Source organism: Manacus candei, unplaced genomic scaffold (genome assembly GCF_025592945.1).
Source record: "Manacus candei isolate 608988 ecotype Guabito, Panama unplaced genomic scaffold, ASM2559294v1 h1tg000119l, whole genome shotgun sequence".
Lineage (NCBI taxonomy): Eukaryota > Metazoa > Chordata > Aves > Passeriformes > Pipridae > Manacus > Manacus candei.
In genome coordinates, this window is record NW_026138167.1 from 3,391,485 (window position 1) to 3,416,245 (window position 24,761).

Sequence of the window (24,761 nt, forward strand, 5' to 3'; positions counted from 1 at the left end):
GTACTTCAGTTTAATTAGCTGAGTTACTGAAATTTTCAGTGGTGTTTATGTGGCACAGATGTTTTGTTCCCAGCATCCCATGCTGGAGGTGCTGGTGAAATCAACTCAGGATTGTGGTAGGATTATTTTTATGGCCAAGGGAGAGTGATGTGATGAGAACACGTCACCATGCCTGCATTGCAGAACTACATAGAAGAAGAATTTGTCTGATTAGGGGGAAGCTGATCTACCCAAGAAGATCTGCAGTAACAAAGTATGCAGCCTTTGCTTTTTAAAAAATATGCTCAGGTATCAACTCAGGTAATGAAGGAAAGAATATTTTCACACCTTTGCTGGGATATTGATGCTCCCTCTTTAAAAATCCAACACTGCTGTTGCTCCCGGTTTGCTGTGGCTGCAGGGGTGCAGAAACAGTCCCAAATAAATGCACCTGGATGCAGGTGGTATGTGTGTGTGGTGGTGGTGGCATTTCTACACCTTCTGATGAAAGGCAGGATTGGTCAGGATTAAAGAGGTTTATAATTCATGTAAGAGTTGAACATGATGATCCTCGTGGGTCCCTTCCAACTCAGAATATTCTGTGAAATCTGTGATGGTGGGGAATGGGGAGAGAGCCAACAGAGGCTTTTCTTCACTGGTAGGGAAGCAGACTGGTTGCACACTGCTATTGAAAAACAATTTTAGTATAAAATACATTTTGAATGTCCATTTTCTTAAATGAAAAGTATTACGGTAAAACCCCGGAAAAGTGGAAATGTTGAAGTTCATTTTGTTTGGTGAACTGGGATATTATTCATATTTGCTTGCAAGATGACATTTTTTACGTTTCCTTTTCTCCAGAAATCTTTTATTTTTGAAATTTCATCAGGAAAACCGAAGTGGAAAACCCTGTAATGCTCTGACAAGTTAAACTGGGAACAGTTCTATCTATTACATAGGTGGAGCTGCTGAGGGTTAGGCAAAAACAGTGTTTGCCACTTTGAAAGCACAGTTTTAGGAGGTCAGATTTTTCAGGATTTTAGGACTTGGGGTGAAATTTTTCATTCCGAAGTTTTCTCCGGATTGAATTATTTCTGGAAATGTTAAACACACAGGGGTGGTTTCCAAGGACGTCCTTAGGAAAGCTGATATTGTTCAAGTTGTGATTAAAAAAGGAGTACATGGAAAGCACCAGAGCCCATTTCCTGGATGAGGAGCTGTGTTCCCCAGGCATCCCCCTGGGGCCAGCGATGTGCCTTTGGAGAGCTTTTCCTGGGTTTGTCAAGTCTGAGGCCTTCATCTGCCTGCACTCTGTGTTAGCTGCTAGCTGAGCTGCCAAATCCTTTCTAAAACTTTCCTGTGTGCTGAGGATAATTCAGCTGAAGGCTGTGGTTACAGAGCCAAGTGCTATCAGTCTTCACTGCTCATGAGGATGAGCCAGCTCTGAGATGGGAGCACCAGGGGCCTCCTTTCAGCTGCGCTCAGGCAGTGAGGGGGAGGATGAGAAGGAGAAGGGACTGGGTAGAACAGTAAAATTTGGTGAGAGGGTGAGGGGGGGACAGAGCCAAAAGTGCTGTTGGTGCTGGTAAAAATGGCAGAGAGAGGGGTCTCTGCTCTGCACAGGCCCCGTGTCAAGTGGGGGGACTGCAGGGGCCGTGGCAGACTTGGTGAACCTTTGGTTGTTTAGGAGGGTGAGCCCCCTCCCTTCTGCCCCCAAGGGATGTGCAGGGTCTCTCACAGCCCATTAAGTCTGTGCTGCCTCTCTCAGACTCACTGGTCAGGGTTATTTTGATATTTAAAGGGCCTTCACCTTTACACTGTCTGCACAGCACTGGCAGCTGCTCTGCCTTCCCTGTGGCTTCTCTGTCAGCAGAAAAAACTGTTTAGCAGCTGGGGCAGTGTGTGCACCTGTGCTTGTGATATAACCTAACACAGAGGATTATATGTATATATATATATATATTTTATATATATATATATAACCTGCACTGGGAGGGCACCTCTCTGCTCCCAGGGGCTGCCTGTGCCCCATCTCACCTCACAGCTGTTCAGTTGCCTGCAGAGAAACAGCTCTACTCCCTAAGTCTGAAAAGGAGAAGGAAACATTTAAGGCAGGGAAAGCAGGTTTGACTTTCCCCCGCCCACCAGTCACCCCGGGAGTGTCCAGACTAGATAATGTTTGGGGAGGTGGCCAGGGCATTGCCCCCATTGTGAGAGCAGGATGTGGCAGCTTGGCTGATCACAGGCTGTACCTGCACCAGGAGGGCTGTCCTGCAGTTATCCATCCCCACCTGCCCCCTGTGATGGACACAGTCACAGTGCTTTGAGGAAGGGGAGTGGGAGGGAGGATGACAGTGTGACAACCCTTTCTCCTTCTAACATATGACCTCAAGGAGCCTCAGCCACCCCACTTGTGATACTTTTTCACCCTAACCTTCCCAGAGTGCTGGGCACCAGGCCATGCTCAAGTGTTCAGGCCCTCAGGAGAGCCCTTCCAGGACTCAGGGGTGAGCGTGTGGGGTGAGGATGTGTGTGCCAGTGGTGCAGGGGAGTTCAACCACGGGCTGGGAAGGAGGGAATGGGGTCCTGCAGCTGCTCTGAACAGTTGGAAAGGTGGATGGAGCTGTTTTGGCATGTCTAGATCTATGTAGTTATCTGGAGCTTCCTGGGAATGCTGATCTAGGGGGAGATGTAGCTCAGTTTTGATGAAGGCAAATAGATCTGGAACTGTTGTCACCTGTGGCTTGTTGAAGAACATAGGTTTAGGAGTCAGCTGGTCCTCCCCTAGGACAGGTGAGCCTCAAATCCCCTGCACAAGTAGTAGAGGATTTTAACAGTTTGTTCTCCAGTCATTAGTTGTGCTTATGAGTGGTGGTACAATTGTTATGTATCCTGACAACACCCCAGGGGAAAGCTGAGGTTAGCCAGGAGCCCACTTCTCTTCTTGCAGGTTACCTGGAACAAACTGTGGTGGGATTGTCCTGTGATGGGAGTCTGGGGCCTCCATCTGTCCTTTGCCAAAGCCTTTGAGACTCCACATGCCTTATGTGCTTCCCTAGCTAATTTGTTGAGGATTAGACTTAAATCCACATTAAAATCTCCCCAGAAAAACACACAGGTCTGTGTCTTCTCAGGTGTCCTTCTCATTCTTGTTGCCTTTCACAGTTGTCTTCTCCAGTTGCTTTCCTGTGCTCTCAGCCTGGGATTCATTAAAGTGTATATGAGCCCCAGGGACATGAAAGTTGCAGGAACATTTGAGGACCAAATCTATATAAAGGAAAAATGTATGTTTTATTTGTATTTCATCAATGAACAGAGTATTATCTATGTGTTTGTTTATCATACATTATTTTTGCTGTTGTTGATCGTTCAGCTGTCGGGGATGGCAAGGTGAGAAACCTTGCAGTGGTTACCTCAGAAGTGTGTTTCTATTTTTAGGCTCAGGTTTAAGAATCAAACCCACTTGTAAAGTTCTTTATACATCAGACACAAATTGTTTTGATGCATTTGAAGGAAACAGATTTCATAGCAATGCCTTCTTCGTAACAGGGAAATTTCAGTATTCTGAGGAAAGGAAAGATCCTTCCTAAGGCAATGTATTTAAAATATAGTAATAATAATAATAATAATAATAATAATAATAAGCCAGGATGGCATGTTGTACAGTAAAAGCCTTTTTCTGTAATGTTCAGATTTCAAACAATTGAAAAAAGGGCCAAGATATCACCAGAAGTACTGGACTCACTGGAAAAAATTTTTAGTTTTCTGCTTGTTTGGTTTTTTTTTCTTACCACAGTAAGTCAAGTTCTACTTTCCTTTTCCCTACCCTAAGGGATGTAAGTGCAACTCACTTGGCATCTCTGTGGATTTAACAGAGGGGAACTGAGAGTAGAATGGGACCCAACATTTGTGTAAATATTGACAATTTTAAATGGCAACTAAGGGTTCATGGCAGCAGTGTGGTTTTGAAAAAGGGGTTGCAGAAATAATCCAACAGTCCCCAGGACACAAACAAGGACAAATATCCAGAGGAACAGCCTGTCCACTACCATGGCAACATACTTCCAATCTTCAATGACCTGGAAGAAAAAGCCAATTAAAGATATTAGCAATTTGTCATATTCTTTTGCTCTTCCTCTTGCTAATGCTGAGTTTCTGTTTATGAAAATAAAAGGAAACAGATCTCAAGGTTCAGGGAATGAACTGACTTTAGGCTTGGTAAGGGATTTTTCTCTTACAACCATTCTGAGCAGTGGAGAGAAATACAGTGAATATTTCTCAGCTTTCTTGGATGCATCAGGTCCTGAGCGTGGCTGCCTGGTGAAGCCAGTCCTGAAGGACCCACAGGATAATCCAATTAAGGATATTTTTCCTTTAATTTTGGTTTGCAGATGCTATTAATCTCAGTGGGCAAAAATAGGTGGCATTCTGCTGTTAAACAAGGTTAGCTTCAGAATTCTTTTCTTATCAGCAGTCATCTTAATCAAGGGGTTTAATGCATATTAATACCGTTGCTTTTATTAAAATCCCTTTTTGCCTTGCATGTGTTGTCTGTGAAAGCCACAGCCTTGGATTTTGTCTCAAACTGAAGTGACTGTCTGGCTATTAATGTAAAATGGGAATATATTTTATATCTCAGGGATATTTTTTTCCTCTCTCATTGTTTCTAGTTCCATGTGGGACATCCTCACGTTGATGACTTTACCATGCTGGTCAATTGTCTCACATCTTCTATTAGAATATTACATATTTTTTTCCTTCAGTGCACACTTTTAATTTCCACTAATGGAAATTAAACTCTTCTGAAATTAGACTATGTGAATGTACATGAACAGTTGTTATCAGACCATGGTGATGAAGGAAGGAAGCAGAGAAGAAAGTTATGAATCTAGAAAAACGATATGTAATATTGGAGGATCGTATGTGAAAAGCATTAAATGAATTTTTAATGTATAAAATACCCTTGAAAATTGTTCTTACTATCAGTTGCAAGCTTTGTAGATCCTTTAGTGTGCAACACATTCTTACAAGAATTTCTAAGCTGTTAGCCTTTTTTCTGCTCTGTGAAGTCTGCTGCTCTTCAGTCAGCTTCAGTGTGTATGAGCTCATGTCTAATGTTAATAGCTGAACTTCTTATTTATATTGACAGTAATTTCAGTTAATAGAAAACATGAATTACTCAGCAGCATGCTCCTCAAGGGACTTCTGCAAGATCAGAAACCAGACTCTTCTTGTTTGAGGGAGGGGGAGCACAACGGGAATAGAGAACCCGGAGCCTGACTGGGATCTGGGTCAGAGAGAGGACACTGGTGGGTATGAAGAGGGTTTTTCCTAACTGTGGGTGCCTGTCTAAACAAAACTGTGAGCCAGCTGAGTTTTCCAAGCATTATTCCCAGTGTATTATCTCAGCTTTGGTGTTCCAGCTGGTGGCCTGTGAGCAGGGCAGCAGCAGCACTGCTTAAATGTGTCCTGGATAAAGTATTTCTCGTAACCATTAACGAGTCTGATTTATCTCAAATGAAAGAAGCAACAGCTCTGCTGGCTTTAGGTTTTTGCTGCTACCCATCGTGTTTGCCATCTATAGACAGGTGTCTTACCCAGAGAGGGTGTTTGCAAAGGCCTTCTACCAACTCCACTAAATCCTGCTGAGCCCAGTCAGGGAAATGAATGCTGGAGCTGCAGGTACAGTTTCTGGTTAACTTGGCCTGGCCATCGCTTGAATCACAGTCTGACTGAATACGATGGAGAAAAATAGTCTTTTTCTAACCTGGAACTGAATATTGTTTTCTTCCCCTGCCAAGCACTACTTGAATGTGACAACACAGCTTTTTCAAGGGTGTTTCATGGTTAACTGAGCAATCAACAAACTCTCTCTGTAGAAAGAGCCATGTTACTTATCAGGAGAGTATTCACAGTTACCAAATTGCTGTTCATTAAGTCCTTTAATGGCAACAATTATTTCCTCTTACGAGCTATATCTAGAATCTCTCTAAAAACCTGAGAGTTCAAATACACTTTCTGAGGAAGAGCATGTTACAGAGGAGGACAGGAGATGAAGTTTGGAAAGATGGGGCTGATTTCTCATTTTTACTTACACTCTGGTCGTTGTCATCACTTTTCATGTGCTCTGCTATAAAACTGACTCCATCAATTGCTTCTTGGACTTCAGGAGAAAATTTGGTGCCTGTTCTTAACCTAAAATCTCGATGACTGCTGATATTGTCAAGTGTCTCAGAGACTTTCGTATCATACTTTTTGGCAGGAGCTGTATTCAAAAAATAGGTAGAGTTCTTGTAGAAGTCAGCTGCCTCCATACAAGGGTGCTCTGCTTTGGTCTTTTTGCAGTTGCAGGGCTTTTGCCGTGGGGGATTGTTTTCTGGACGCTTCATGAACAGGTAGGCTGGGAGTTTTTCAAGGAAAACCACCTTTACCCAGGGGGGCATCATGTGGGTACTTGGAGATCTGTGGTGGACATTGAGTACACAGACACTGGTAACTATTGAGAAGGTCACCAGTACCATTGTAAACATGAGATACTTCCCAATCAGTGGAACGTCGAGAGACGTCGGAGGGACAATCTTGGAGATCAGCAGCAAGAACACAGTCAAGGCAAGCAACACAGAGATGCACAAGGTCATTTTTTCACCACAGTCTGAAGGCAAGTAGAATACCAGGATGGCTAAGGACGTGATTAGCACACAGGGAATGATAAGATTGATGGTGTAAAAAAGAGGTTTCCTTTTAATAATGAAGTCATACGTCACATCGACATAACTGGGGTCCAGAGGATTCACAGTCCTCCTTCCTGGCAGCGCCACAATGTCCCACTCCCCGCTCGGCGTGAAGTCGTCCATGCTCGCCATGGAAGTTTTGAGCACCATATCGATTTCTGTGTGGTCGTACGTCCAGGATCTGAACTTCAGGGTGCAGTTCTGTTGGTCAAAGGGGAAATGCTTGACTTCGATCTTGCAGGCACTCTTGTAAATGGCTGGTGGCAGCCAGCGGATGCTCCCGTTGTTCTTCACGATGGCGTTCGCGTACAGCGAGACCTCGTACGTGCCGTCCGCGCTAGGGGACGAGCAGAGACAAAGGAGAGAGGGCATGAAACACTAAGAGGGAAAACACAGCTCGGAACAGAAGAGCAATTTATCAGATTGTTGTTAAATAATAGATATACACCTCTGTTTCATCCAGAGAAATCAAAGTACTTTGTAAATGTTTGTTAAAGCAACTTCAGCTCCCTCCGTCTCTGAAGGCCGAGTGAAAATGAGATCAGCCCACGTGAAAATGGAGGTGCCTTTGATCTGAAACACAGGCACTGCTAAGAGCACAGAGCACACTCCTAAATGACTTGGACGAGGAAATAAGGATGAGCAGCATTAGTTAGAAATGCAGGGAGAGTGTAGGCAGAGGAAATGTAATTATATGGTTTATAATTTAGGACGTCACTCCAGTTAATGTTTACTCATTACAAAACCAGAACAGACAAGCCACAGTGTTCTTAGTGCCCACAAATAATCTTGGCTTTGTATCTCTTCCCACTGCTGAACTTCCACCAGGGGAGTCTTCTGCTTGAAGATGGGCCCTTTAATTCAGGGAGCAGATCATTATCCCTCAGTGGTCAATATCTTCTCCTGCCCAATGTTCCTGGGCAAACAACTTAGGGCTGTTGAACCCATTAAGTATCCTGAGGTAGTACCCTTGTTTGCTGACAAGACATGATGGAAAATAGGGTTATTTCAGTGCTGAGGCTGATTTTTTTTTCTCAGCAGGGAAGTGCTGCAAGTATCCAAGGCTTGGCACATGTGGAGCTGTTCTCCGGATCAGTAAGGTTTGGCTCTGGGAAGGGCTCGCCTTGGTGAGGTTCTGAGTGCCTGGCACTGAGCTGAGACCCCTGTAGATAATTCATGCAGGCAGTGGAACAACCAGATGCAGAAGTGAGTGGCTGCAGCACAGGGGGGTTGTTAGTTCACTGACAATGAGTAGCTATTTTTTGACAAATCAATAGCATCTTAGTTCTCACATATCTGTGTCTCCCAAGTTAGCTTTACTGTCCTGGCAGACAGTGTGCTGGGCACACTCCTGGGTTGAGAAGGTGTTGGGTTTTGTGCTGACTGCCCCATCTCAGCTACTGGTGCTGCCTCAGAGCCCTGTGCAGTGCTGTGCATGGACAGAGCTGTGGGCACAGGGATGTGCTTTGTGTTTGCCTTAGGACTCACTGATGCCAATGAAACTCTGCTCCAGCAGCAGTAAATTACAGGGGCTTGTCCTTTATCTAAAACTTCAATTTGGAGCTTTGTACTGATGTAAAAATCCAATATGGTGAGGCTTGTTCCCCTACATTTAAGAAACCTTTTAAAACTGTTTCCTTCTATTCTTACAAATCACTAAATGGTATCACTTGGGGAGTAGCAGAAAGAAGCAGAGGGTACGGGCACAATTCACCAGAACAAGCTTCGAGCAGCCAGTACATCCTAATCCACTGGCTGAATTATTTTGTTACTAATACACTAGTTTTAAGTGTTCATCAAATCTGATTTGTTGTAGGATTCCAAGGACTTAACTCAGATATATATAAACTTCCTGGGTTTCCCATCTGTATATGTTCATAAATCATCATCTGTTTGTGAATTCATTGGTTTTCAAAGTATCATGAAAGTATTAATTTTGATTATTTTTCCCCCCCAAAATTTATATCATCCACTTCAAGGCTTTGCTAGAGACTTAAACCAAAGCAAACCAAAATTGTCAGCTACTAAAATTATCTTTGAGGCCAGTGCCCCGGTCAGATGCAGCTGATACTATCAAACAGTTACAAAATTCAGTTCTATAATTTTATCAGACCTACTTCATTGTTTCTGGTGCTTGTTTCTTGGTCAAAATTTTGTTTATTGTCTGCATAAACTACAGAAGTTGTACTTACTTATTGTAAAGCACAATGTCTGGCAACCAGATGTGTTTGGCAGGTATTCTCAGCATCTTTATCCCTTCGTAGTCTGAGGGCTTCCAAGCCAGACGATAATCAATCCACTCCTACGAGAAGAATTGTAGAGCAGTGATGGGAGTTTCCAGACCAGCCCTAACAAAACAATCATTTGATGGAGGGAAAGCATTTGTGGTTTGCAAGGGCACATCTCTGTGGGTTTGGTTACCTGGTTCAGCCAGACATTTGTAGTCATGATCTGCTCCCGTTCATTCTGCAGGGAAAAGCAGAGACAAAAGTTGGCCTCTAAAATATTTCACTTGATTGCAGCAACAAGATTTATTCAGTGGGGTTTTGAGCATGTCTCCAACTGTGCAGCATGGCTTTGTTCAGTGGGTTTCAAGGCAGGCAGGATGGCCAGTCTCATACACATGATGATGACCAATAGTAACCCCACAAGTGTAGAGCTCCAAATGCCTTTTAGCAAGAACAGTTATGGCTGGAGTGATTTGGGAACAATCACCACCACCCTACCCAGCTGATTTCCTCCCCCCACCCCACTTCTCCCCCTTTGATTTACAGAACAGAAGGTACATTTGGCCACTGGGAGGGCCTCCACGAGGTTGTGTGAGGTTGATGTAAGGTTTGCCATGTGAGCTCTCAGCTGGCAGGCTCTGTCCTGTGGAACTGCTGTCTCTCTGCAGAGCAGTCCAGAAGTGAAATCTCTCTACAGCAGATTTGTCAGAAGGATTTCTGCAGGAAAACAAGTTAATTCTCTGATCCTGAAGATGCTTGGGATTGTTAGAGCCTATAAAATGCCTAATTTTGTGTTCTGCTTGAAGAGTGAGGATACAGAGGGATAGGGACTGAGCTGTGCTGTTCTCGATCCCTGCCCATTCATCTGCTCTGTTTAGGCTGTGATCACTGGGGCCTCTGGGACATCTTGTTTTTTATGCCCAGAATCTGAAATCTTGAGGACAATGTGCCAGTGGTGGTAGTGCAGTGTGTAGGGAGGTGTGTCTGTGTCCAGGTGGAATTCTCCAGGAGAGAGGGAGCACTCACACCAGAGTCACCTGGTATACATGGCATTATATCCTGTGTATATATATCTGTACACACACAGAGGCTGAATATTTTATATACATATATATAATATGTATATAAAATATATTTTTATCTGTCTGTCTATCTATCTATCTAATATCCTGTGTGTATTATATACACACAGGCTAGATATTATATATATATATGTAATATCCAGCCTGCATGTATGTATGAAACCTCAGCTGTTGTACAGTTTCCCTTTTGTTCCATCTGTGTCTCTCTCATTTCCTCTTGCATTTCAGACTCTAGATCCTCGAGGTCTCTCAAAGTTTGCAGCAGTGCAGGCAGTAGCCCTTACACAGATTCTGGCAGGGAGGCAGCCATCTGTATCTTTGTCACCCAGGGAGAGAGCAGCACAGATAGGAGCCCTGATTCAGGAAATGATTCCCACTTCTGTGCTGGCTCTTGTTCCAGTGCAGTAAATGCTAACCTCTCTTGGCAATGATGTGTTTGTACCTTGGAAGAACGTGCTAACCTTGTGGGTGAAAATGTCTTTCAGACCCATTGAAGTAATTTTTATTGAATACGAGGAGTTGCGTAGATGAGGATTGTTTTAACCATGTTAAGCTATTCCAGCCAGAACTAATATGCCTTTTTCTTTACAACATCCCACTGTTCTTTGCTTATATGTGTGAGATTTTGATCTGGCTTTGTAGCTTGTTTTCAAACCATTGAACCTCTTCTTTGAAAGAAGCAGCAGAAGATGGTTTAGCATTGTGGGCACAGTCCAGGGTGGATCCTGACCTGGGGTAACTTACTGTAGCTGTACTGAAACCAGTGGAATGATTTTGAATTTTAGACCAATGCAGTTTTATAGGATGAAGATCTGGCCACTGTCCTTGATTGCTTAGGCATAGACTGATCTCCCTGCAGCAGCTGCATTATGAGGTAGAAAACCAGTAAATTGCATGTGTGGGTTGTGCCTATTAAGTAGTATTATACAAATGAGAAAAGAGCTGGGACACTGTAACACCAATATGACTATTACAGTGCTGTGCAGGTAGTAATGAATTAAAAGGCATAGCCTAATTTGAACTTACCACACTGATGAGCTGTGCCAGGGAAACCTGCAGTTCTATGGACACCAACTGGGAGGAGTTGACAGCCGGTCGAATTAACTTGTTGTACCTGTCAGGACTCAGCAGGTGGTTCATCAGCTTTTCTTCAGCGTCTGCTGCTGTGCTTCCTGTAAAACATCAACAGGATTAGAGAAGGGAGAGCAAAGTGACATGATAGAGGGATCACAGAATCCCTGTGCATCAGATCATCTTCATGGAATAATGAGGGCTTTTGACTCTCCAGAGACTGTAGGCTTATGTGAGCAGAAGGATGTGGTGCTTGCACCAATATCTGTTCTGCTGAAGCTGATTGTCTTTCACAGAGCACAGATCAAAGCAGATCAACTGGAACCCTTCGGGTTTTTTCACAGTAAAATGTGAAGCTCAAATTGATATATTCTTTTGGGATTACACTTAAAAACAGACACCACCCTCTTAATAGCAGAAGAAGAATTATTCTATGATCCAAAGGCAGGGGGGCCAGCTGTGACTTCTCTCTTTAGTGCTGTAGGAGACAAAGTTGCAGGTACAGGTAGAAATTAAAAGACTGATTTAAACATGGAAAACCAGAGGATAAGCTGAAGGATACTTAAAGATGTTTTAATGACTGAGGACTCTTTGGTAGCTACTGATGATTCTGTTTCAGAATTTGAAAACTCAAGGCAGTATGTAAGCCTTAGTTTGTGTGAAAGCAAAACCTGATTTGTGGACTAGCACAAATACCATAAATCTTAGATTGCCAAAGCTGGAGTTTAATGATTACAAAATATAGTATCTACAGGTTACTGTCAAACAATCCTGAACATTCTCCATGGAGGAGAACAGCTTCTGGCACAACCCCAGAGAGAGCTGAATCTGTTCTCACGTTCTTGAATGTGCTTTTTAAAGCCATTCTAGTGGACTTTTCAAACCACTATAGACCACATGGTAATACTGCTGACTGAGGTCCTGGTAACATCCTGCCACCAGAATTGACCCAGAGAGACTGTGCTGTGTGTTGAGTTCTGTGATGGTGATGGATACAGGTGTTACTGAAAGCAGGTTCTAATCCAATGGATACCATGATTCTTCCATAGGAAGGGTTACCTAATTCAGATGCAGAGATGAGGGTAGTGTCCCTACAGCATTCTTACTTCATTATTCCCCAGAGCAATTTCAACAGTAAAAACCATTGCCCATGCAAGTTTTTTAAATTTGTGGTACATTAATTTGTTCTGTTTTTTTTTAAGTTGGAGCATATCTATGAGATCCAGAGACAGGCAGATATCCAAAGGTCAGGATCAGATAAGCAGTCCAAGTTTGTGTGCACTTCTAGAAGGTGCCTAGTTTCCATGTGGACTGGGCTGGAAGTTGTTAGGGTGAGCAAGTCTCTTGAAACTTGGTTCTTCTGAATCCAACTCAGGTTAAAAAAATACCCCAAGAACTTCTCGTTTCTGATCCAGTAAGAGAGTGGAGAGATGTAAAAGGAAACATTCTCGAACAGAGCTTTCACATCTAAGAACAGCTTTTACTCAAGCTCTGTGGAAAGGCTGAGATGAAACACCAGGCCTGATTTAAATCCTTTAAGACCAGCATATGCTACAGCACTGGTAGCCCAAATTTTGTCACATATACTTAACCATAACACTGTTCTTCAAAATAGGCTTTCCAAGTACTCCCCAGGCCATTTGGGAAGACAAATTTGGATGAATGCATCTGTGTTGGTTGGGCCAGTTTGTTTTTTGATTCACACTTGTTTTGTGCCTCCCTGCAAGTCGTTACAAAAACCCTTGTACCGTGTGATATTTTAATATTACAGTTATTCTCAATGTAAGCTGCCTAATCAAAAGCTTATCAAACTAGAGCTATGCTGATTCTTGCTGAGCTCCAGATTCTGGATTTTTCTTGTGCATTGCATTCAAGGAAGAGCTACATTTGATATTGTAAAAAAAGGGGGCCACATTCTGTGTTTATAAGGATAGATTAGAAATCTTGTGGTAGCTAAAGAGAGAATATTGGTTATTATGTTGTGTGGTTTGATGGGGTTTTATGTTGGTTTTGTTCGTTGGGTTTTTTTAACAAACTTTCCCACTGTTGCACAGGGAAGTGACATAAGCAGATGGCTATAAATAAATTGTCATTTGGTCACTGAATGCTGCTAGCAAAGACTGAGTTCTTGTTTGAATTGTTAAATATATTTTCACTGTATTTCTGCCTTTGTCCATAAATATTCTAGCCTAGAGAACAGAGAGGAAGCAGTAGAAATTGCAGAATATTTGCAGAAAGCTAATTCTGGATTTGTAATTAGGTTTTTTCTTTGAAACCTGCTTTTAGCAATCCCAGTTGTCTGGTCTGCAAATCAAACCAGGGTCGTCTGGTCTGGATGTCTGACGAGAGCAGCTCAGATTTCGAGGTACTGACTCTGTTCATAAACTTGATGCAGAATAATGACAAGACACAATTCTAAAAAATTATTTGTTCAACAGTGAATCCCTTTAAGAAATTATTATCTGTTCTCAGTGAAGGAATTCCTGTAATGAATAATTCTTTGTAAAATGGCATCCCATGCCAATCTTTATGATTTAACAATCAGAAGTAAAGGTCAAAGGGGCTCCTCTTCACCTCCCTCAGCTGCCTGTGTCACACACCACTAGATGTCAGCCGTGCCCTGCCTCAGAGCTTGCCAAAGTCAAGGGAAAGGAAAATGTAAATAAAAAGGAATGGTTCTTGTATAAGTTTTATAATCTATTTTCCATTAACAATCTACATATGAACCAGATGGCACCTAATGAAAACAAAATTCCCAGGCATTCAGGTTCATCCTTCTGTGCCTTTCATGGCAGTAGCCAGGCATTAGAAACTCCTCTTTCTCCTCTCAGAGTTGGAACAAATAAAAGTGCAGTTTCTCTCCAAACTGTTTTTTTCTTTCCCCAAATAACAGTGATCACCGCAGATGCTGCAGAGGGAAGACTGATGGTTTTAGGCAAAGGATTGTAACAGCAGTGATCTGGGGCTGGAGTATTTTTGTGTACTGAAAGCAGTAATAGAGAGAACACATTGGGGTGGATCCTGAGCTGGGGAAATGATTTCAGCTTCACTGAACACACCACACATCTGCTCTGTGACAGCAGTTGCCACATAACTTGCAGTAACATTCTTCAGTAAGTTTGGGTTCTCTGTGGGAGCATGACCATTAAAAAAAAAATTACATCAAGATGCTTCCAGTCTCACAGCAGGAGACACAAAACCCTTTCCCTTTTACATGGTCTAATTTAAATGCATAAAGTGAAGTAACTTGTCATCCTGTGTTATGTTGTTTGTTTTCAGTGTAATGACAAATTTGCTGGAGTGATTTCCACAGAAAAGAAGCAAATACAGAAACACAGGCAAGTCCACTGTTATCACTAAATTTAAAAATTTAACATAAGGCATGTTTCCTGTGTTTCTCTGACTTCACTTATTGTTATAAATGTTGAAATAGCATTTGTTTAAAAATAATTTTGTAGCATGTGTTGTCATTTTAGTTCTTTACTCTCTCACAAATAACTTATGTGGACAATAGTGACATACCAAATTCCCTTCTGTAATTAGCAAAGAGCAAGCAAGAAGCAGCAATGAGACAGTTCCATTATCTTCTCTAAAATTACTTTGTGATGTTGTTTCTTTTCAGCATACTCTTGAGCAAAAAGGTTTTCACGACCTCTTAGAAAAACAGCTGCTAAATTGGAATGCTTATTGTTCCAGTGGAAGTACCAGTGAATTTACTGTAGTTTAAAGACTTTTAATTTTTTAATTAATGCAAAAAAAAAAAGGAAATACTAAAGGCTTTTATAAACTAAGAATCTAAAGTAGGTCCTCACTCTTCATTTGTTAGAAAGCAGATGTTTTATAAAGTTACCTTTCAGTGATTGAAGGAAAAAAAAACAGCTCTGGGATGAATAGGTAATAATGGGAAATGTGTGATCTTTGTCTTGGTTTGATTTCAGCCACTTTCTCTGAGAACACTTCACTGGAGTCTCTCCATGGGAAGAAGCTCCCGTGGCAAATGCACTATTTCCTGCTGCTGTCAGGTTGTTCATGTTGGCTAAAACACATGGAAGAAATCCTGATAGACTGAAGAAAATGTATGTTTGCTTTTTTTAGCATATATTTATATATTACAACTTAATTTAAGCTATGTACGTGCTAATATAAATAATTAGGAAGTATGAGCTTCTCGACATACAGGAACTTGAGCAAATAATTGTAGAGGGATGAGAGCTGCCTTATTTATGGTTCATGGCTCATTTTTTTCACCCTCAGCACAATATCTGCTTTTCCTATCACAGATGATCCTGAGAGCATCTAAAGGGATAACATTTAGTGATTATTATTGTCATCTCCTACAGTTCTGTCGTTTTACATCCAACTTAACTGTCTGTCCATATCCATCGCAGTGCATTTGCAGCTACCAAACAAGCCCAAAACAACACTAGAATAATCAATTTTATGCATCCTCTCAAAGTCTGCAAAACCTCCTGAGGTGATAGTTATGAATTGTCTGTGAGCTTTTATCCCAGTCCTGCCTCCTGGCCCCCAAAGCTATTGCTGCTCTGAAACTGTACCCGAAAGAAAAGGTCACTTACCGTTAAAACAAAGGGAGCCCACTACAAAGAGGAAGAGGGTGTACATTTTCCTCATGGCAGTAACCAGGAGAGGTGGTTTACTGTCCCTCAGTCAAGCCAGCAGGCAATAGGCTCTGTTGTCAGGGATGCACAAGGAAAAGATGGAAAAGCAAACCTGAATCTTGGAGGTATTAAATGCCCGGAAAAGAGACAGACAGTAGGACCTGACAGAAGCGTTCTGCAAAGTGGAGTTTTCGTGAGCAGAGTGGTCCCTCCCCCTTTGCAGCTGTTTAAAGAGCTTTGTGAAGAGGGAAAGCACGTAAGGAGAGGGAACACAATGTGATAATGTTGAAAAAGAGGAAAGGAAAGCGCAAGCTGAAGGAACACGGTGTGCAAAACACAACTGCTTAATTCTTGCTGCTAGATAACATTTAGAAGGCTTTCTGGTTAATAAGTGCAATGGGTGGGAATAGCTGTGTGGGAAAAGCTGGATACAACTTTGTGCCATAAAACCTGCTGGTGAAAGACATGTCATAAATTAAAGCCCCAGCAGAGGGTAATTTTCTCTGTCAAGGGAGAAAGTTTATTGCCTACTGTCAACCCTTTTCCACTCCAAGGCCCACACATCTGATCTCTTTAAAAGAGAGCTCCAAAAAGCTTTCTGGGAGCAGCAGGAGAGGAACAGAGAATTTGTCTTTAGCATCTGATGGGATTTTTTAAAGAAACCTAAAGCAACCTGTTGTGAAGTAGCAATAGCAATAAAGATACCCTAGAGGAGCATTAGAGGCTCCATGGAATTCATCTTTTAAAGCTAAAGGGTTCAGCAAAGTGTAGAGTGTCATTTGTTTTGGGACTTGCATGTGGGAAGATTTGTGTAGAAGGAAGAGGCAAGATCTTATGTCCCCTCTGCAAGCACTGTAGTCTATTTTATATCTCTATCTTATATCTCTATCTTCTATCTATTTACCTTATATAGTCTCTGGATATTTTCTATCCAGGCTGAAGTCCTGTATAGAAAAAAAAAAGGGTGTTAATCTTCTAAATACTGGTTTGTCTCCATATTGAGGTTCCTGTCTGCTTCAGCTGGCCACAGGATGCAGCTCTGCTCTTGTCCCATCTCCCAACAGACTATAACACCACTGGCTGGGATGGAGCCATTCCTGGTTTATCAGCATAACACACCACACTTCTGCATCTGGCACAGTTGCCACCTGGCTGGGGTTATTTGGAGAAGATCACCTGCTGCTGTTTTTAGGCAAGCTGTCAGTATGGTGTTGAATAACTCATTGCCTTCACCTTAAATGTTTTAGCCACCTTCTTTTTCCACTAAATATTTTATAACTTTGTTGTCTTTAAAGGAGGTAGCCCAGTACACAAAGAGACTCTACTAAATTTTTTTGTAATTGTACTGTAAAAACCTATGGAACTTCTCTAAACAGGCTATTTATTATTACTGGCTCATTTCCTTGGGTTAGGAGGATGGATTCAGTGAGACAAATGGAAAAGCACTGCATGGACTTCTCTTTGGATAAAACAAGTTGTCACATCAGCTTTGATGAAGTGGCCTATGCTGTTGCCTTTCCTTCCTCTGAAAACTCAAGGTATGTCAACTGTACCATATCCTCCACTGAGGACTCCCAGCAGTTCTTTAAAAAGTTCACAGCTTTCTACTGTGAGAAGGATGGCTTATATTTTCTCACCTTTCTTCACCTGCAATCTCAACCAATTTCCTTTTATATACCTTTAGTAAAATGCCCTCTGTTATGATCTCTCAGGTTTTATAGTGTTTTTAACTTAAAACCCCCAACTTTGATCCCTTATAGCTTCTGAATTTTTATATATATATATCTAAATGCATGCCATCAATTTGTTTAGAGGTGGATTTATTGTATCTAATGCTATGCAAACACCTCAGATATAAAAGATTTTGTGGCCTATGTAGGAATTGATGGTTGATGATTTCTGTATACTTAAAAAATTGCTACTGCACACAGTTGCTGACTGTTAGCCACACCAACAGAAATGCTCTGGCTTTGTTGCTGATCTCAATTATTAAGTTGAGCCTGGTATTAGAGATCACCTGTGCTAGTTCCTGCCTGTTATTTTTGGTCATTTTTCTGCTTTCATCACTCCTTTTCCCCTCTTATTCACTATCCCTTAGCTGGAATTGGTTTAAGTGGGGGTTGTTTAGCCTGGAGAAGAGAAGGCTCTTGGAGGGGCCTTAATGTGGCCTTTGAGTCCCTTAAGGTGGTAACTACTGTTTTAATAGGACAAGGAGCAATGTTTTTAAACCAGAAGAGGTAGATCCAGACTAGATCTAAGGAAGAAATTTTTTACAGTGATGGTGTTGAAACAGCAGAACTGGTTTCCCAGAATGGTGGTGGATGCCCCATCCCAGGAAGCCTTCAGAGTCAAGTTGGACTGGGCTCCAGTCTAGTTGAAGATGTCCCTGCTCATTTCAGGGGTGGGTTGGACTAGGTGACCTTTAAAGGTCCCTTCCAACCCAAATTATTCTATGATTCTAAATAATGTGGAATCTGAGGGGGAGGATGTTGGTTTCAGGAGAGAGACAAACAGAAGTTTTCTACTGGGATGAAAAGAGCCAGTGCAGTCTGAGTGAGTACCTGTGACCAGACTAACTGCCTGAAAATATGACTATTTCTGTGTTCTTCTCCAGTATTTAATTAACAGCATGTAGAAAAGGAGCCCTCAGAAAACTGCACTCTTGCAACAGTGACAGACCCTGGGAGGTGTGTCCCAAGCAGTGTTTATCCCGAGCCTTCTTCTTCTCACTGCAAGGCCTGCCCTTTGTCAGAGGCTTGTAGGGTCAGAGACCTTGCTGCACTCCTGAGCCTGCTGGGTGAGCTTGTGTTTCATAACATGCAGGGAATTGCTCTCCAGAGCTGAGCCTTCATTACTGAGGGGATGTTTGAGCAAAGTACCAGCCTGCTGGGCAGGGAAGACGCAGCTGTTTCTGCGTTTTTATTTTCTGATGTCTGACCTGTTTCTCCCCAAAGGCAAACCTTCCATCTGCCAGCACAGCCTCCGTGCCTGTGCAGTGGTTACAGAAGGAACATGTATGGCCCCTGAAGCCACCCTGCTTGTACCATCTATGCTGCTTGGTGCTTGAGAGTTGAACAGCAGCTCGAGTATCACAAAATAGGTTGGGACTGCTTTCCTGGAGCCGTGGGTCATCAGAGGGTCACAGATCATGCCCTGATTGCACTGGCTTTGCTGTTGAAGCTGAGGTGGACAGGAGGAATTACCACAGCTGGTTTTCTGGCCATATTCCCTCCTTTGCCATCCACTTGTGTTCTTTCATTCTGACAGAGCACGCAAGGTCTTCCTTCATCCCTTGTGCTCTGCCACTGTTTTCCCCACAGTGATGCTGCAGGATTCCATTTGCTCATTAAGCTCAGGTCCTGAAAAGTCTTTTCAGTAAACATTAGCATATGTGATTTTCTGGGTTCTCATGTTAATGCACTGTGCAAGCATGGGAGTAGCATGGCAGAGAGCCATCCACCAACTGGCTGGGGGGTTGTTCCTGGTGCTGTAGTGCTTCACATGCCTTGGGGTATTAGAGCTCTTAGATGCATGAGGAATGCAAGATGTTCAAGTGCCCAGGAAAACTGGCAGTCCCCTTTTTGTGGATTTATCATGCTGATTTCAAGCTGCTGCTTGCATTAAGAAAGAACCAGTCAGAAATACTGGAGCTTTCAGAGTGGAAGCAGCCTGGGGTGTAGCCAGCTTCCTTAATGGGACAAGTACAGGTGCAGGCAGTTTGCTGCAAAAACAAAAGCTTCCAGGTGGAAAGGCACCATTAGTTTCCATTAATTGTGATGCTGAAATGAAGTTCAGGGCTGAGGTCACAGCTCAACTAGATTGATAAGAGACTTATGGGCTTGTTAAATAGTGGCCTTACAGAACACATGGGACTGGCTGACTGACTGCTGCACAAGCAGAACAGCTGTCACCTTCTGCTTGAAAATTACTACAGAAAATGTCAACTAATGGCAGGTTTTTTTCCTGTCACCTTATGCCTGAGTGAACTTAATGATACCTACCAAAGTCCTGGCTCATGTGAGCAGCAGCAGCAAGGCTTCCTTTGCTCTCTATTGGCTGAGGACTGGAGCTCCTTACAAGTAACTTCTGCAAATATCCAGCAGGCCCTGCAGGTAAAATCCTAGTTTTCCCTACTCACCAGTATCTGGATGAGCTGATTAGAACAGCTGTGCTGGAGCCAACATTCTGCATCCCTGGAATTTTTTTCCTTACAAATGCACTTACAGTCCTGTTAGAGATGGTGATGGCTCAGTCATTCTGGTGCTAATGTTTTTGGGTTAAGTTGCACTGTTGCAGCTTCATTTAACAGTGCTGTAGTGTAGCCCAATTTAAAATCTGCAAGGCAAAACAAAACTGTGGCCCTGTAGTTCCAGTAACTGTCAGCTGGATGAGCCTAACTGTATCCTCACAACTGTTAGTAGGAATCAGTGGGAAGGGCAAGGATATGTGTAATATTTAGTCTGTTGTAATCTAAGGCTTTGGAATTTAGTAAGCTTTTTTTGGATTAGTAGGTGCTTTATACTGGAAGACTAGTTTTCATCCAGAGGCTTACTCTACAGAGATGGACTGTATCTATGTGGTAATAAAATCTGTTTCCTGTAGCACCTCTGTAGTTACCTTTGCCTTGCCAGATGGATTCTAAGCAATTCATTACAGGTATTTGTAATAAGCTGCCTTCGGGCACAGCACCAGCTGCCTTGATGGCATAACACCATCAAGCTTTTGCAAATGGCAGTGCAAAACAGAGCTGTGGATGCTGCCAAATTATCAGGTAAATAACACTCTTTTAGGATTTCAAACAGTGATGCTATATGTTATCCCATCAGAATCTGCTCCAAACCCACAAAATGTTCCAGAGAATTGCCACTGATAGCACTGGGACAACGTTAGTAACAGTAATGACTCTTCAGCAATGGATGTGATTCCAGTTTTCATGGTCAAAATATGAGTTATTATGGACAAATGAAAAGCCACCTTTCTGCTCTGGTGGCAGACAAAGCCTCTCTTGGAAAAACAATGCTTTCCTTTTTATGGTTAATATTTGAAAGTTGTCGCCACGTGCTGTGTGAGCTGACAGGTGTGTTGTGTTTGTAGAGTATTTAGAGCAGTAATAGTAAAGCCTCTAACACTCACTGATTATCATCATCTTTAACCTCCGAAGTACACAAGTGTAACAAGGCCAGAGGGTCCTCCAAAGCAGCAGCTGAAGGATGCTATTTTGGAGCTGATGCTTTTGTTTTTACTGTTCTCTTTTGCTTCCTTTTACACGCTTTGAGATTCGTTGCAGGGCAACCTTTTGACTGCCCAATATATGACTGGCAAACAGTCATGCATTCTTTGGCCACATTTTAGAAGAAGCTGTAGCCATTCCTGCAATGCCTGCATTTTGCATGAAGTTAATAAAAAAGGGGCTAAATATGTGCACATCCTCACCAAAACCAGTGTGTTCCTATGTGGAGCATGGGCATTTTTTGTGTGCTCTTACTTTTTGAAGCAAAAACTCCCAATATAAGATCCAGGATTGGAAGCTCTGTTTATCTACCTTGCTACATTATTCTGACTAAGAAGCTGCTTCCTTGCCTGCCAAATCACTGTCATTGTAGCCCAGTTTCCAGTTTTGGTGTAACAGCAGAGTGTGTTGTGTCTCTGGGTGTGTTATATCTTTTGGTATTCACAATGCTTTCCAGATTCAGTAGAATTGTCACTTTAATCTTCAACCCTATATTTGTTACCAAACTGAACCTAAGAGTCAGTTACTAAGGATTTGTTCCTGGCTTTTTCAGTATTTACACCTTTCTACTGAAATATGTGTGAAGCCTGTAGCGAAATCCTACAGCAAACAACTGTTTACTATAGGTGCCAAAAATTATAATGCAGAGAACATGCCTGTGAAATAAAACAGAATTACCCCAAGAGTAAAGAGTAAGCAACAAATGCACAGTCAACTACACAGTATGAAATTTTAATGCCATTTACTACTGCCTTCTGCAGTAATTGGTGAGCTGTTGAGGAAAGCTCCACTGCCTACTAAAAGGAGATGCTGTGAATAATATCAATTGGTATTTTTCAAGCTGTTGTCAAATTTAATGTTGCAGGGCCAAACCTGCAGATCTTGCACAGACTGTAAAGTCATGTGAGGTTTATCTATGAGGTTGGCAAATTTCGTACTGGACAGAGTTGTATTAGAAGGATCACTTTTGTTTTGGCAGTAAAATGATTTTTCTTCTCAAGGTGACTCTATATACTGCAGGATGCTCACAGCAATGGATAAGTACATAGGGGGTCATCTGGAAAACCCAGCAGTGCTGTGGTGCAGGACACAGGTCACTGCAACATTGTGAAGAGTTGTACTGGATTTCTAACCCTCACTCCTCCCTGAGGCAAACCTGCTCACTCCTTCCCTGCTGTCTGGGCTGGGCCCATGCCAGGCCAGTAATGGCTGGTTTGTACACTGGGGCTTTTAGGATGAGGCACTGGCATTTGTGGATTAATCTTCTGAGGCACTTGTGTGCCAGAAATAAAACAAACCATGGCAGAGTCCAAAGGTTTCTCTCTCACACACGATGGAGGGAATCATAACTTCTGGATCTGCACATCCCTCCAAGTGGAGGAGTAGAAGAGTGAATGATGATTATACTGTTTGAGCTTTACCTTTTTATTTGGAACTGCTACATTTCAAAATAAGCAAATTCCAAAAGTCCAGAAAAAAGAGGGCTTTAGGATACAAGACTGAGGGCCAGAAGACATGGGCTTTGTTCTCAGCTTTACTGGGAGTCTTCAGGGCTGTGTTTAGCTGAGTACCATCATTGTTCAGTGCCCAGGTGTAAAGCAAGGGTAAGGATTTGCAAAGAATTAACTAATTTGTAAAGGGCTTGGATGGCAAGGAATGAAAAAGAATCATGAAAACACAGGGGAGCCCTGTAGTACTTTGGCTTTCACATTTACACTTCTACTACCAAATAGGCTTTTGTTTGTTAATTAACAAGTGAATGAAAAGGATGCTGGGTTTGTCTGCCCTGGAGGGAACCTGGCAGTGCTGCTGTGACAGGACTAGGGATCTTTAACAGCCTTTTAACTTCATAATCCCTTGTGGCTTTCCTTCTCCTTAACGACTGAGATCCAGATGTGGCTACAGTGGTGAATACATCTTAGACAATAACCTGCATCATCACTGCCTCGGAGTGAGGGCTGTCCAAAGCACACTGAGGGTTGGCAGAAGCCTGTTAAGGAGTTAGACATCCAAATTCCAAGTTTTCAGGCTTCTACAGTTTGAAAGTACCCAGACTGTCAGTGCAGCACAGGAGGCTGTTAGTGAGATTCCTTTTAATTTGAATTGCTTTGAAGGAACACACTGGAAAATAAAATCCAGTTTCAAGTTCAACAGAGTTTTGCTGGAGGCTGACTTTGTTGTGGCAGCTGTCAGTGAGAGCTGGATCCCCCTTTGGAGTTGACTTCAGCCCAGCAGGAAGCCCAGTCTAACAGCTCTCCCATAAGAGTTCTGTGTGGAGTTCTTTGGGTTCCTGCAGCCTTCTGGTGGTTGCACAGGGTGGTAACAACAAATATGAAGCCTACATAGACCAATATGAGAGCAGAAATGCCTGTTGTTTCTGCTTCTTGGCAGCTGCTGAAACTGTGAAAGTGCAGGCAGTGGGTTGGTTCTGAAAAGAACTGAATAGGCAACCCCAAGTCAGGTGCCTGCAGAAGCATGGAAATTCAGTATACAAGCTCTTTGGCCCTCTTTTTGGTGGAACAGAGCTGAATGCTCCCTGTGATTTTAATGTTAGAGGCCCTGAAGAAGCTGACTTGTGCTTGGAAAATATTTAATGTATAACATGGAAGTATTTGATCTCTTTAAACTCTTCAAAAATTAAACATGCTAAATGTAAAGAAATGTCACCAGAACAGATGTGCAGGGCATGTGGTTCTGTAAATGTGGGAGTGCACTCTGCATGGAATCTTCAACATGAGAGACTTCCACGTGGAGGTGTTTGGGTACCAGTCAGATCTGTTCCTGCTGCGGTGCAGAGAGGGATGGAAGTGAAAACACAGGTGGAGATGCAGGCACAGCCTCAATTTTTGCCTAGAGAGGGGCTCCAAACTTAATTGTTTTAATTTGGGGCTTTTATATCTGCTGAGCTTGGGAAGTAGCAGTCACTGGGAGACTTGTAGCCCAGGGATCTGATCCCAGAGGAGGGAACTGGGACATGGAACACTGTGTTGGATGGGAGGGGGGTGGAAACGGTGCCAGGGCTGAAGTGGAAGTCTGAGCAGGATCTTTTTCCAGTTGTGCCTGTGCTCTCCACAGGACCAGCTGGACCTCAGGCTGTGTGTGAGAGCAGCAGCTGGGGCTGTTCTGAACAGTTCTTTGAGACTCCTTGTCATGACCTAATGAAAGTGGAGACGTGTAAAAGCAGGAACAGCAGATGGCAACCAAGAGCTTGGCTGCTGGTGCACACAGGGCCATAGTGGAAATTATGCAGGATAACGAAGCAGTTGCCAGGCCTTGGATTTGCAAACTGAGTATTTGTATATCCAATAACAAAAAACTTTATAGAGCCATGTGTCTGACAACCTGTTGGGGTTTTTTTTCATGTCACTTGCAGTAGTAAAAGATCCCACTCCTGACAGCAAACTTTGCCTCTTATAGAACTTGTGAACCTTCCTCAAACATGTAACCACAAGCATTTCTTCTGCCCTTCCTTCAACTTGGGCCTACTAGGAAAAACTAAAAGAATAGGAAACCATTTAGAAAAACACTCTAAATGACATTGTATATTCATTATTTTTCCAAGCCGAAAATAGAGCTCCCTAGTTTGCTACACGATAACTTAATATCTCAGCATTACACATCAATATATATTTAATGCAGAGACATGAGCATCTAAACACAGGCACTTCTGTTGTTTGGGGTTTTTTGGTAATTTAGAGTAAGAATCCAAATTTCGATTTTTTAAGTATGTCGAGCTTTGGAAGCTGCACCGGTGTCCCAAATTAAGTTTTTTTCTTTTGCCTTACCCAGCACCCCACAGCAGAATTTGTTATTTCCAAGTC

General features: G+C 42.6%; 1 protein-coding gene and 1 long non-coding RNA gene across 2 annotated transcripts; one reads left to right on the forward strand and one right to left on the reverse strand.

The window, feature by feature from the left end:
• Positions 1 to 3,251: 3,251 nt before the first annotated feature.
• On the reverse strand, positions 3,252 to 15,954 carry CHRNB4 (cholinergic receptor nicotinic beta 4 subunit). The gene is made up of 6 exons (XM_051770364.1): positions 15,669 to 15,954; positions 11,047 to 11,192; positions 9,132 to 9,176; positions 8,903 to 9,012; positions 6,075 to 7,047; positions 3,252 to 4,058 (listed from the first exon to the last, which is right to left on the reverse strand). Exons 1-6 carry the CDS (start codon positions 15,721 to 15,723, stop codon positions 3,918 to 3,920), a joined length of 1,470 nt encoding a protein of 489 aa, XP_051626324.1. The 5' UTR covers positions 15,724 to 15,954; the 3' UTR covers positions 3,252 to 3,917.
• LOC127462075 (uncharacterized) lies at positions 15,048 to 24,761 on the forward strand. The gene is made up of 3 exons (XR_007900286.1): positions 15,048 to 15,167; positions 17,123 to 17,248; positions 24,730 to 24,761. It is a non-coding gene; the product is annotated as an uncharacterized LOC127462075 (long non-coding RNA).

Bases quoted from the DNA above. Each gene is read 5' to 3' on its own strand.
- CHRNB4 (XM_051770364.1), bottom strand. From the start codon at position 15,723: ATGAGGAAAATGTACACCCTCTTCCTCTTTGTAGTGGGCTCCCTTTGT. The intron at 9,013-9,131 runs GTAACCAAACCC...TTCTTCTCGTAG, and splicing joins CAAATGTCTGGCTGAACCAG to GAGTGGATTGATTATCGTCT. The intron at 4,059-6,074 runs GTAAGTAAAAAT...TTTTTCTTCCAG, and splicing joins GTGATGACAACGACCAGAGT to GTCATTGAAGATTGGAAGTA.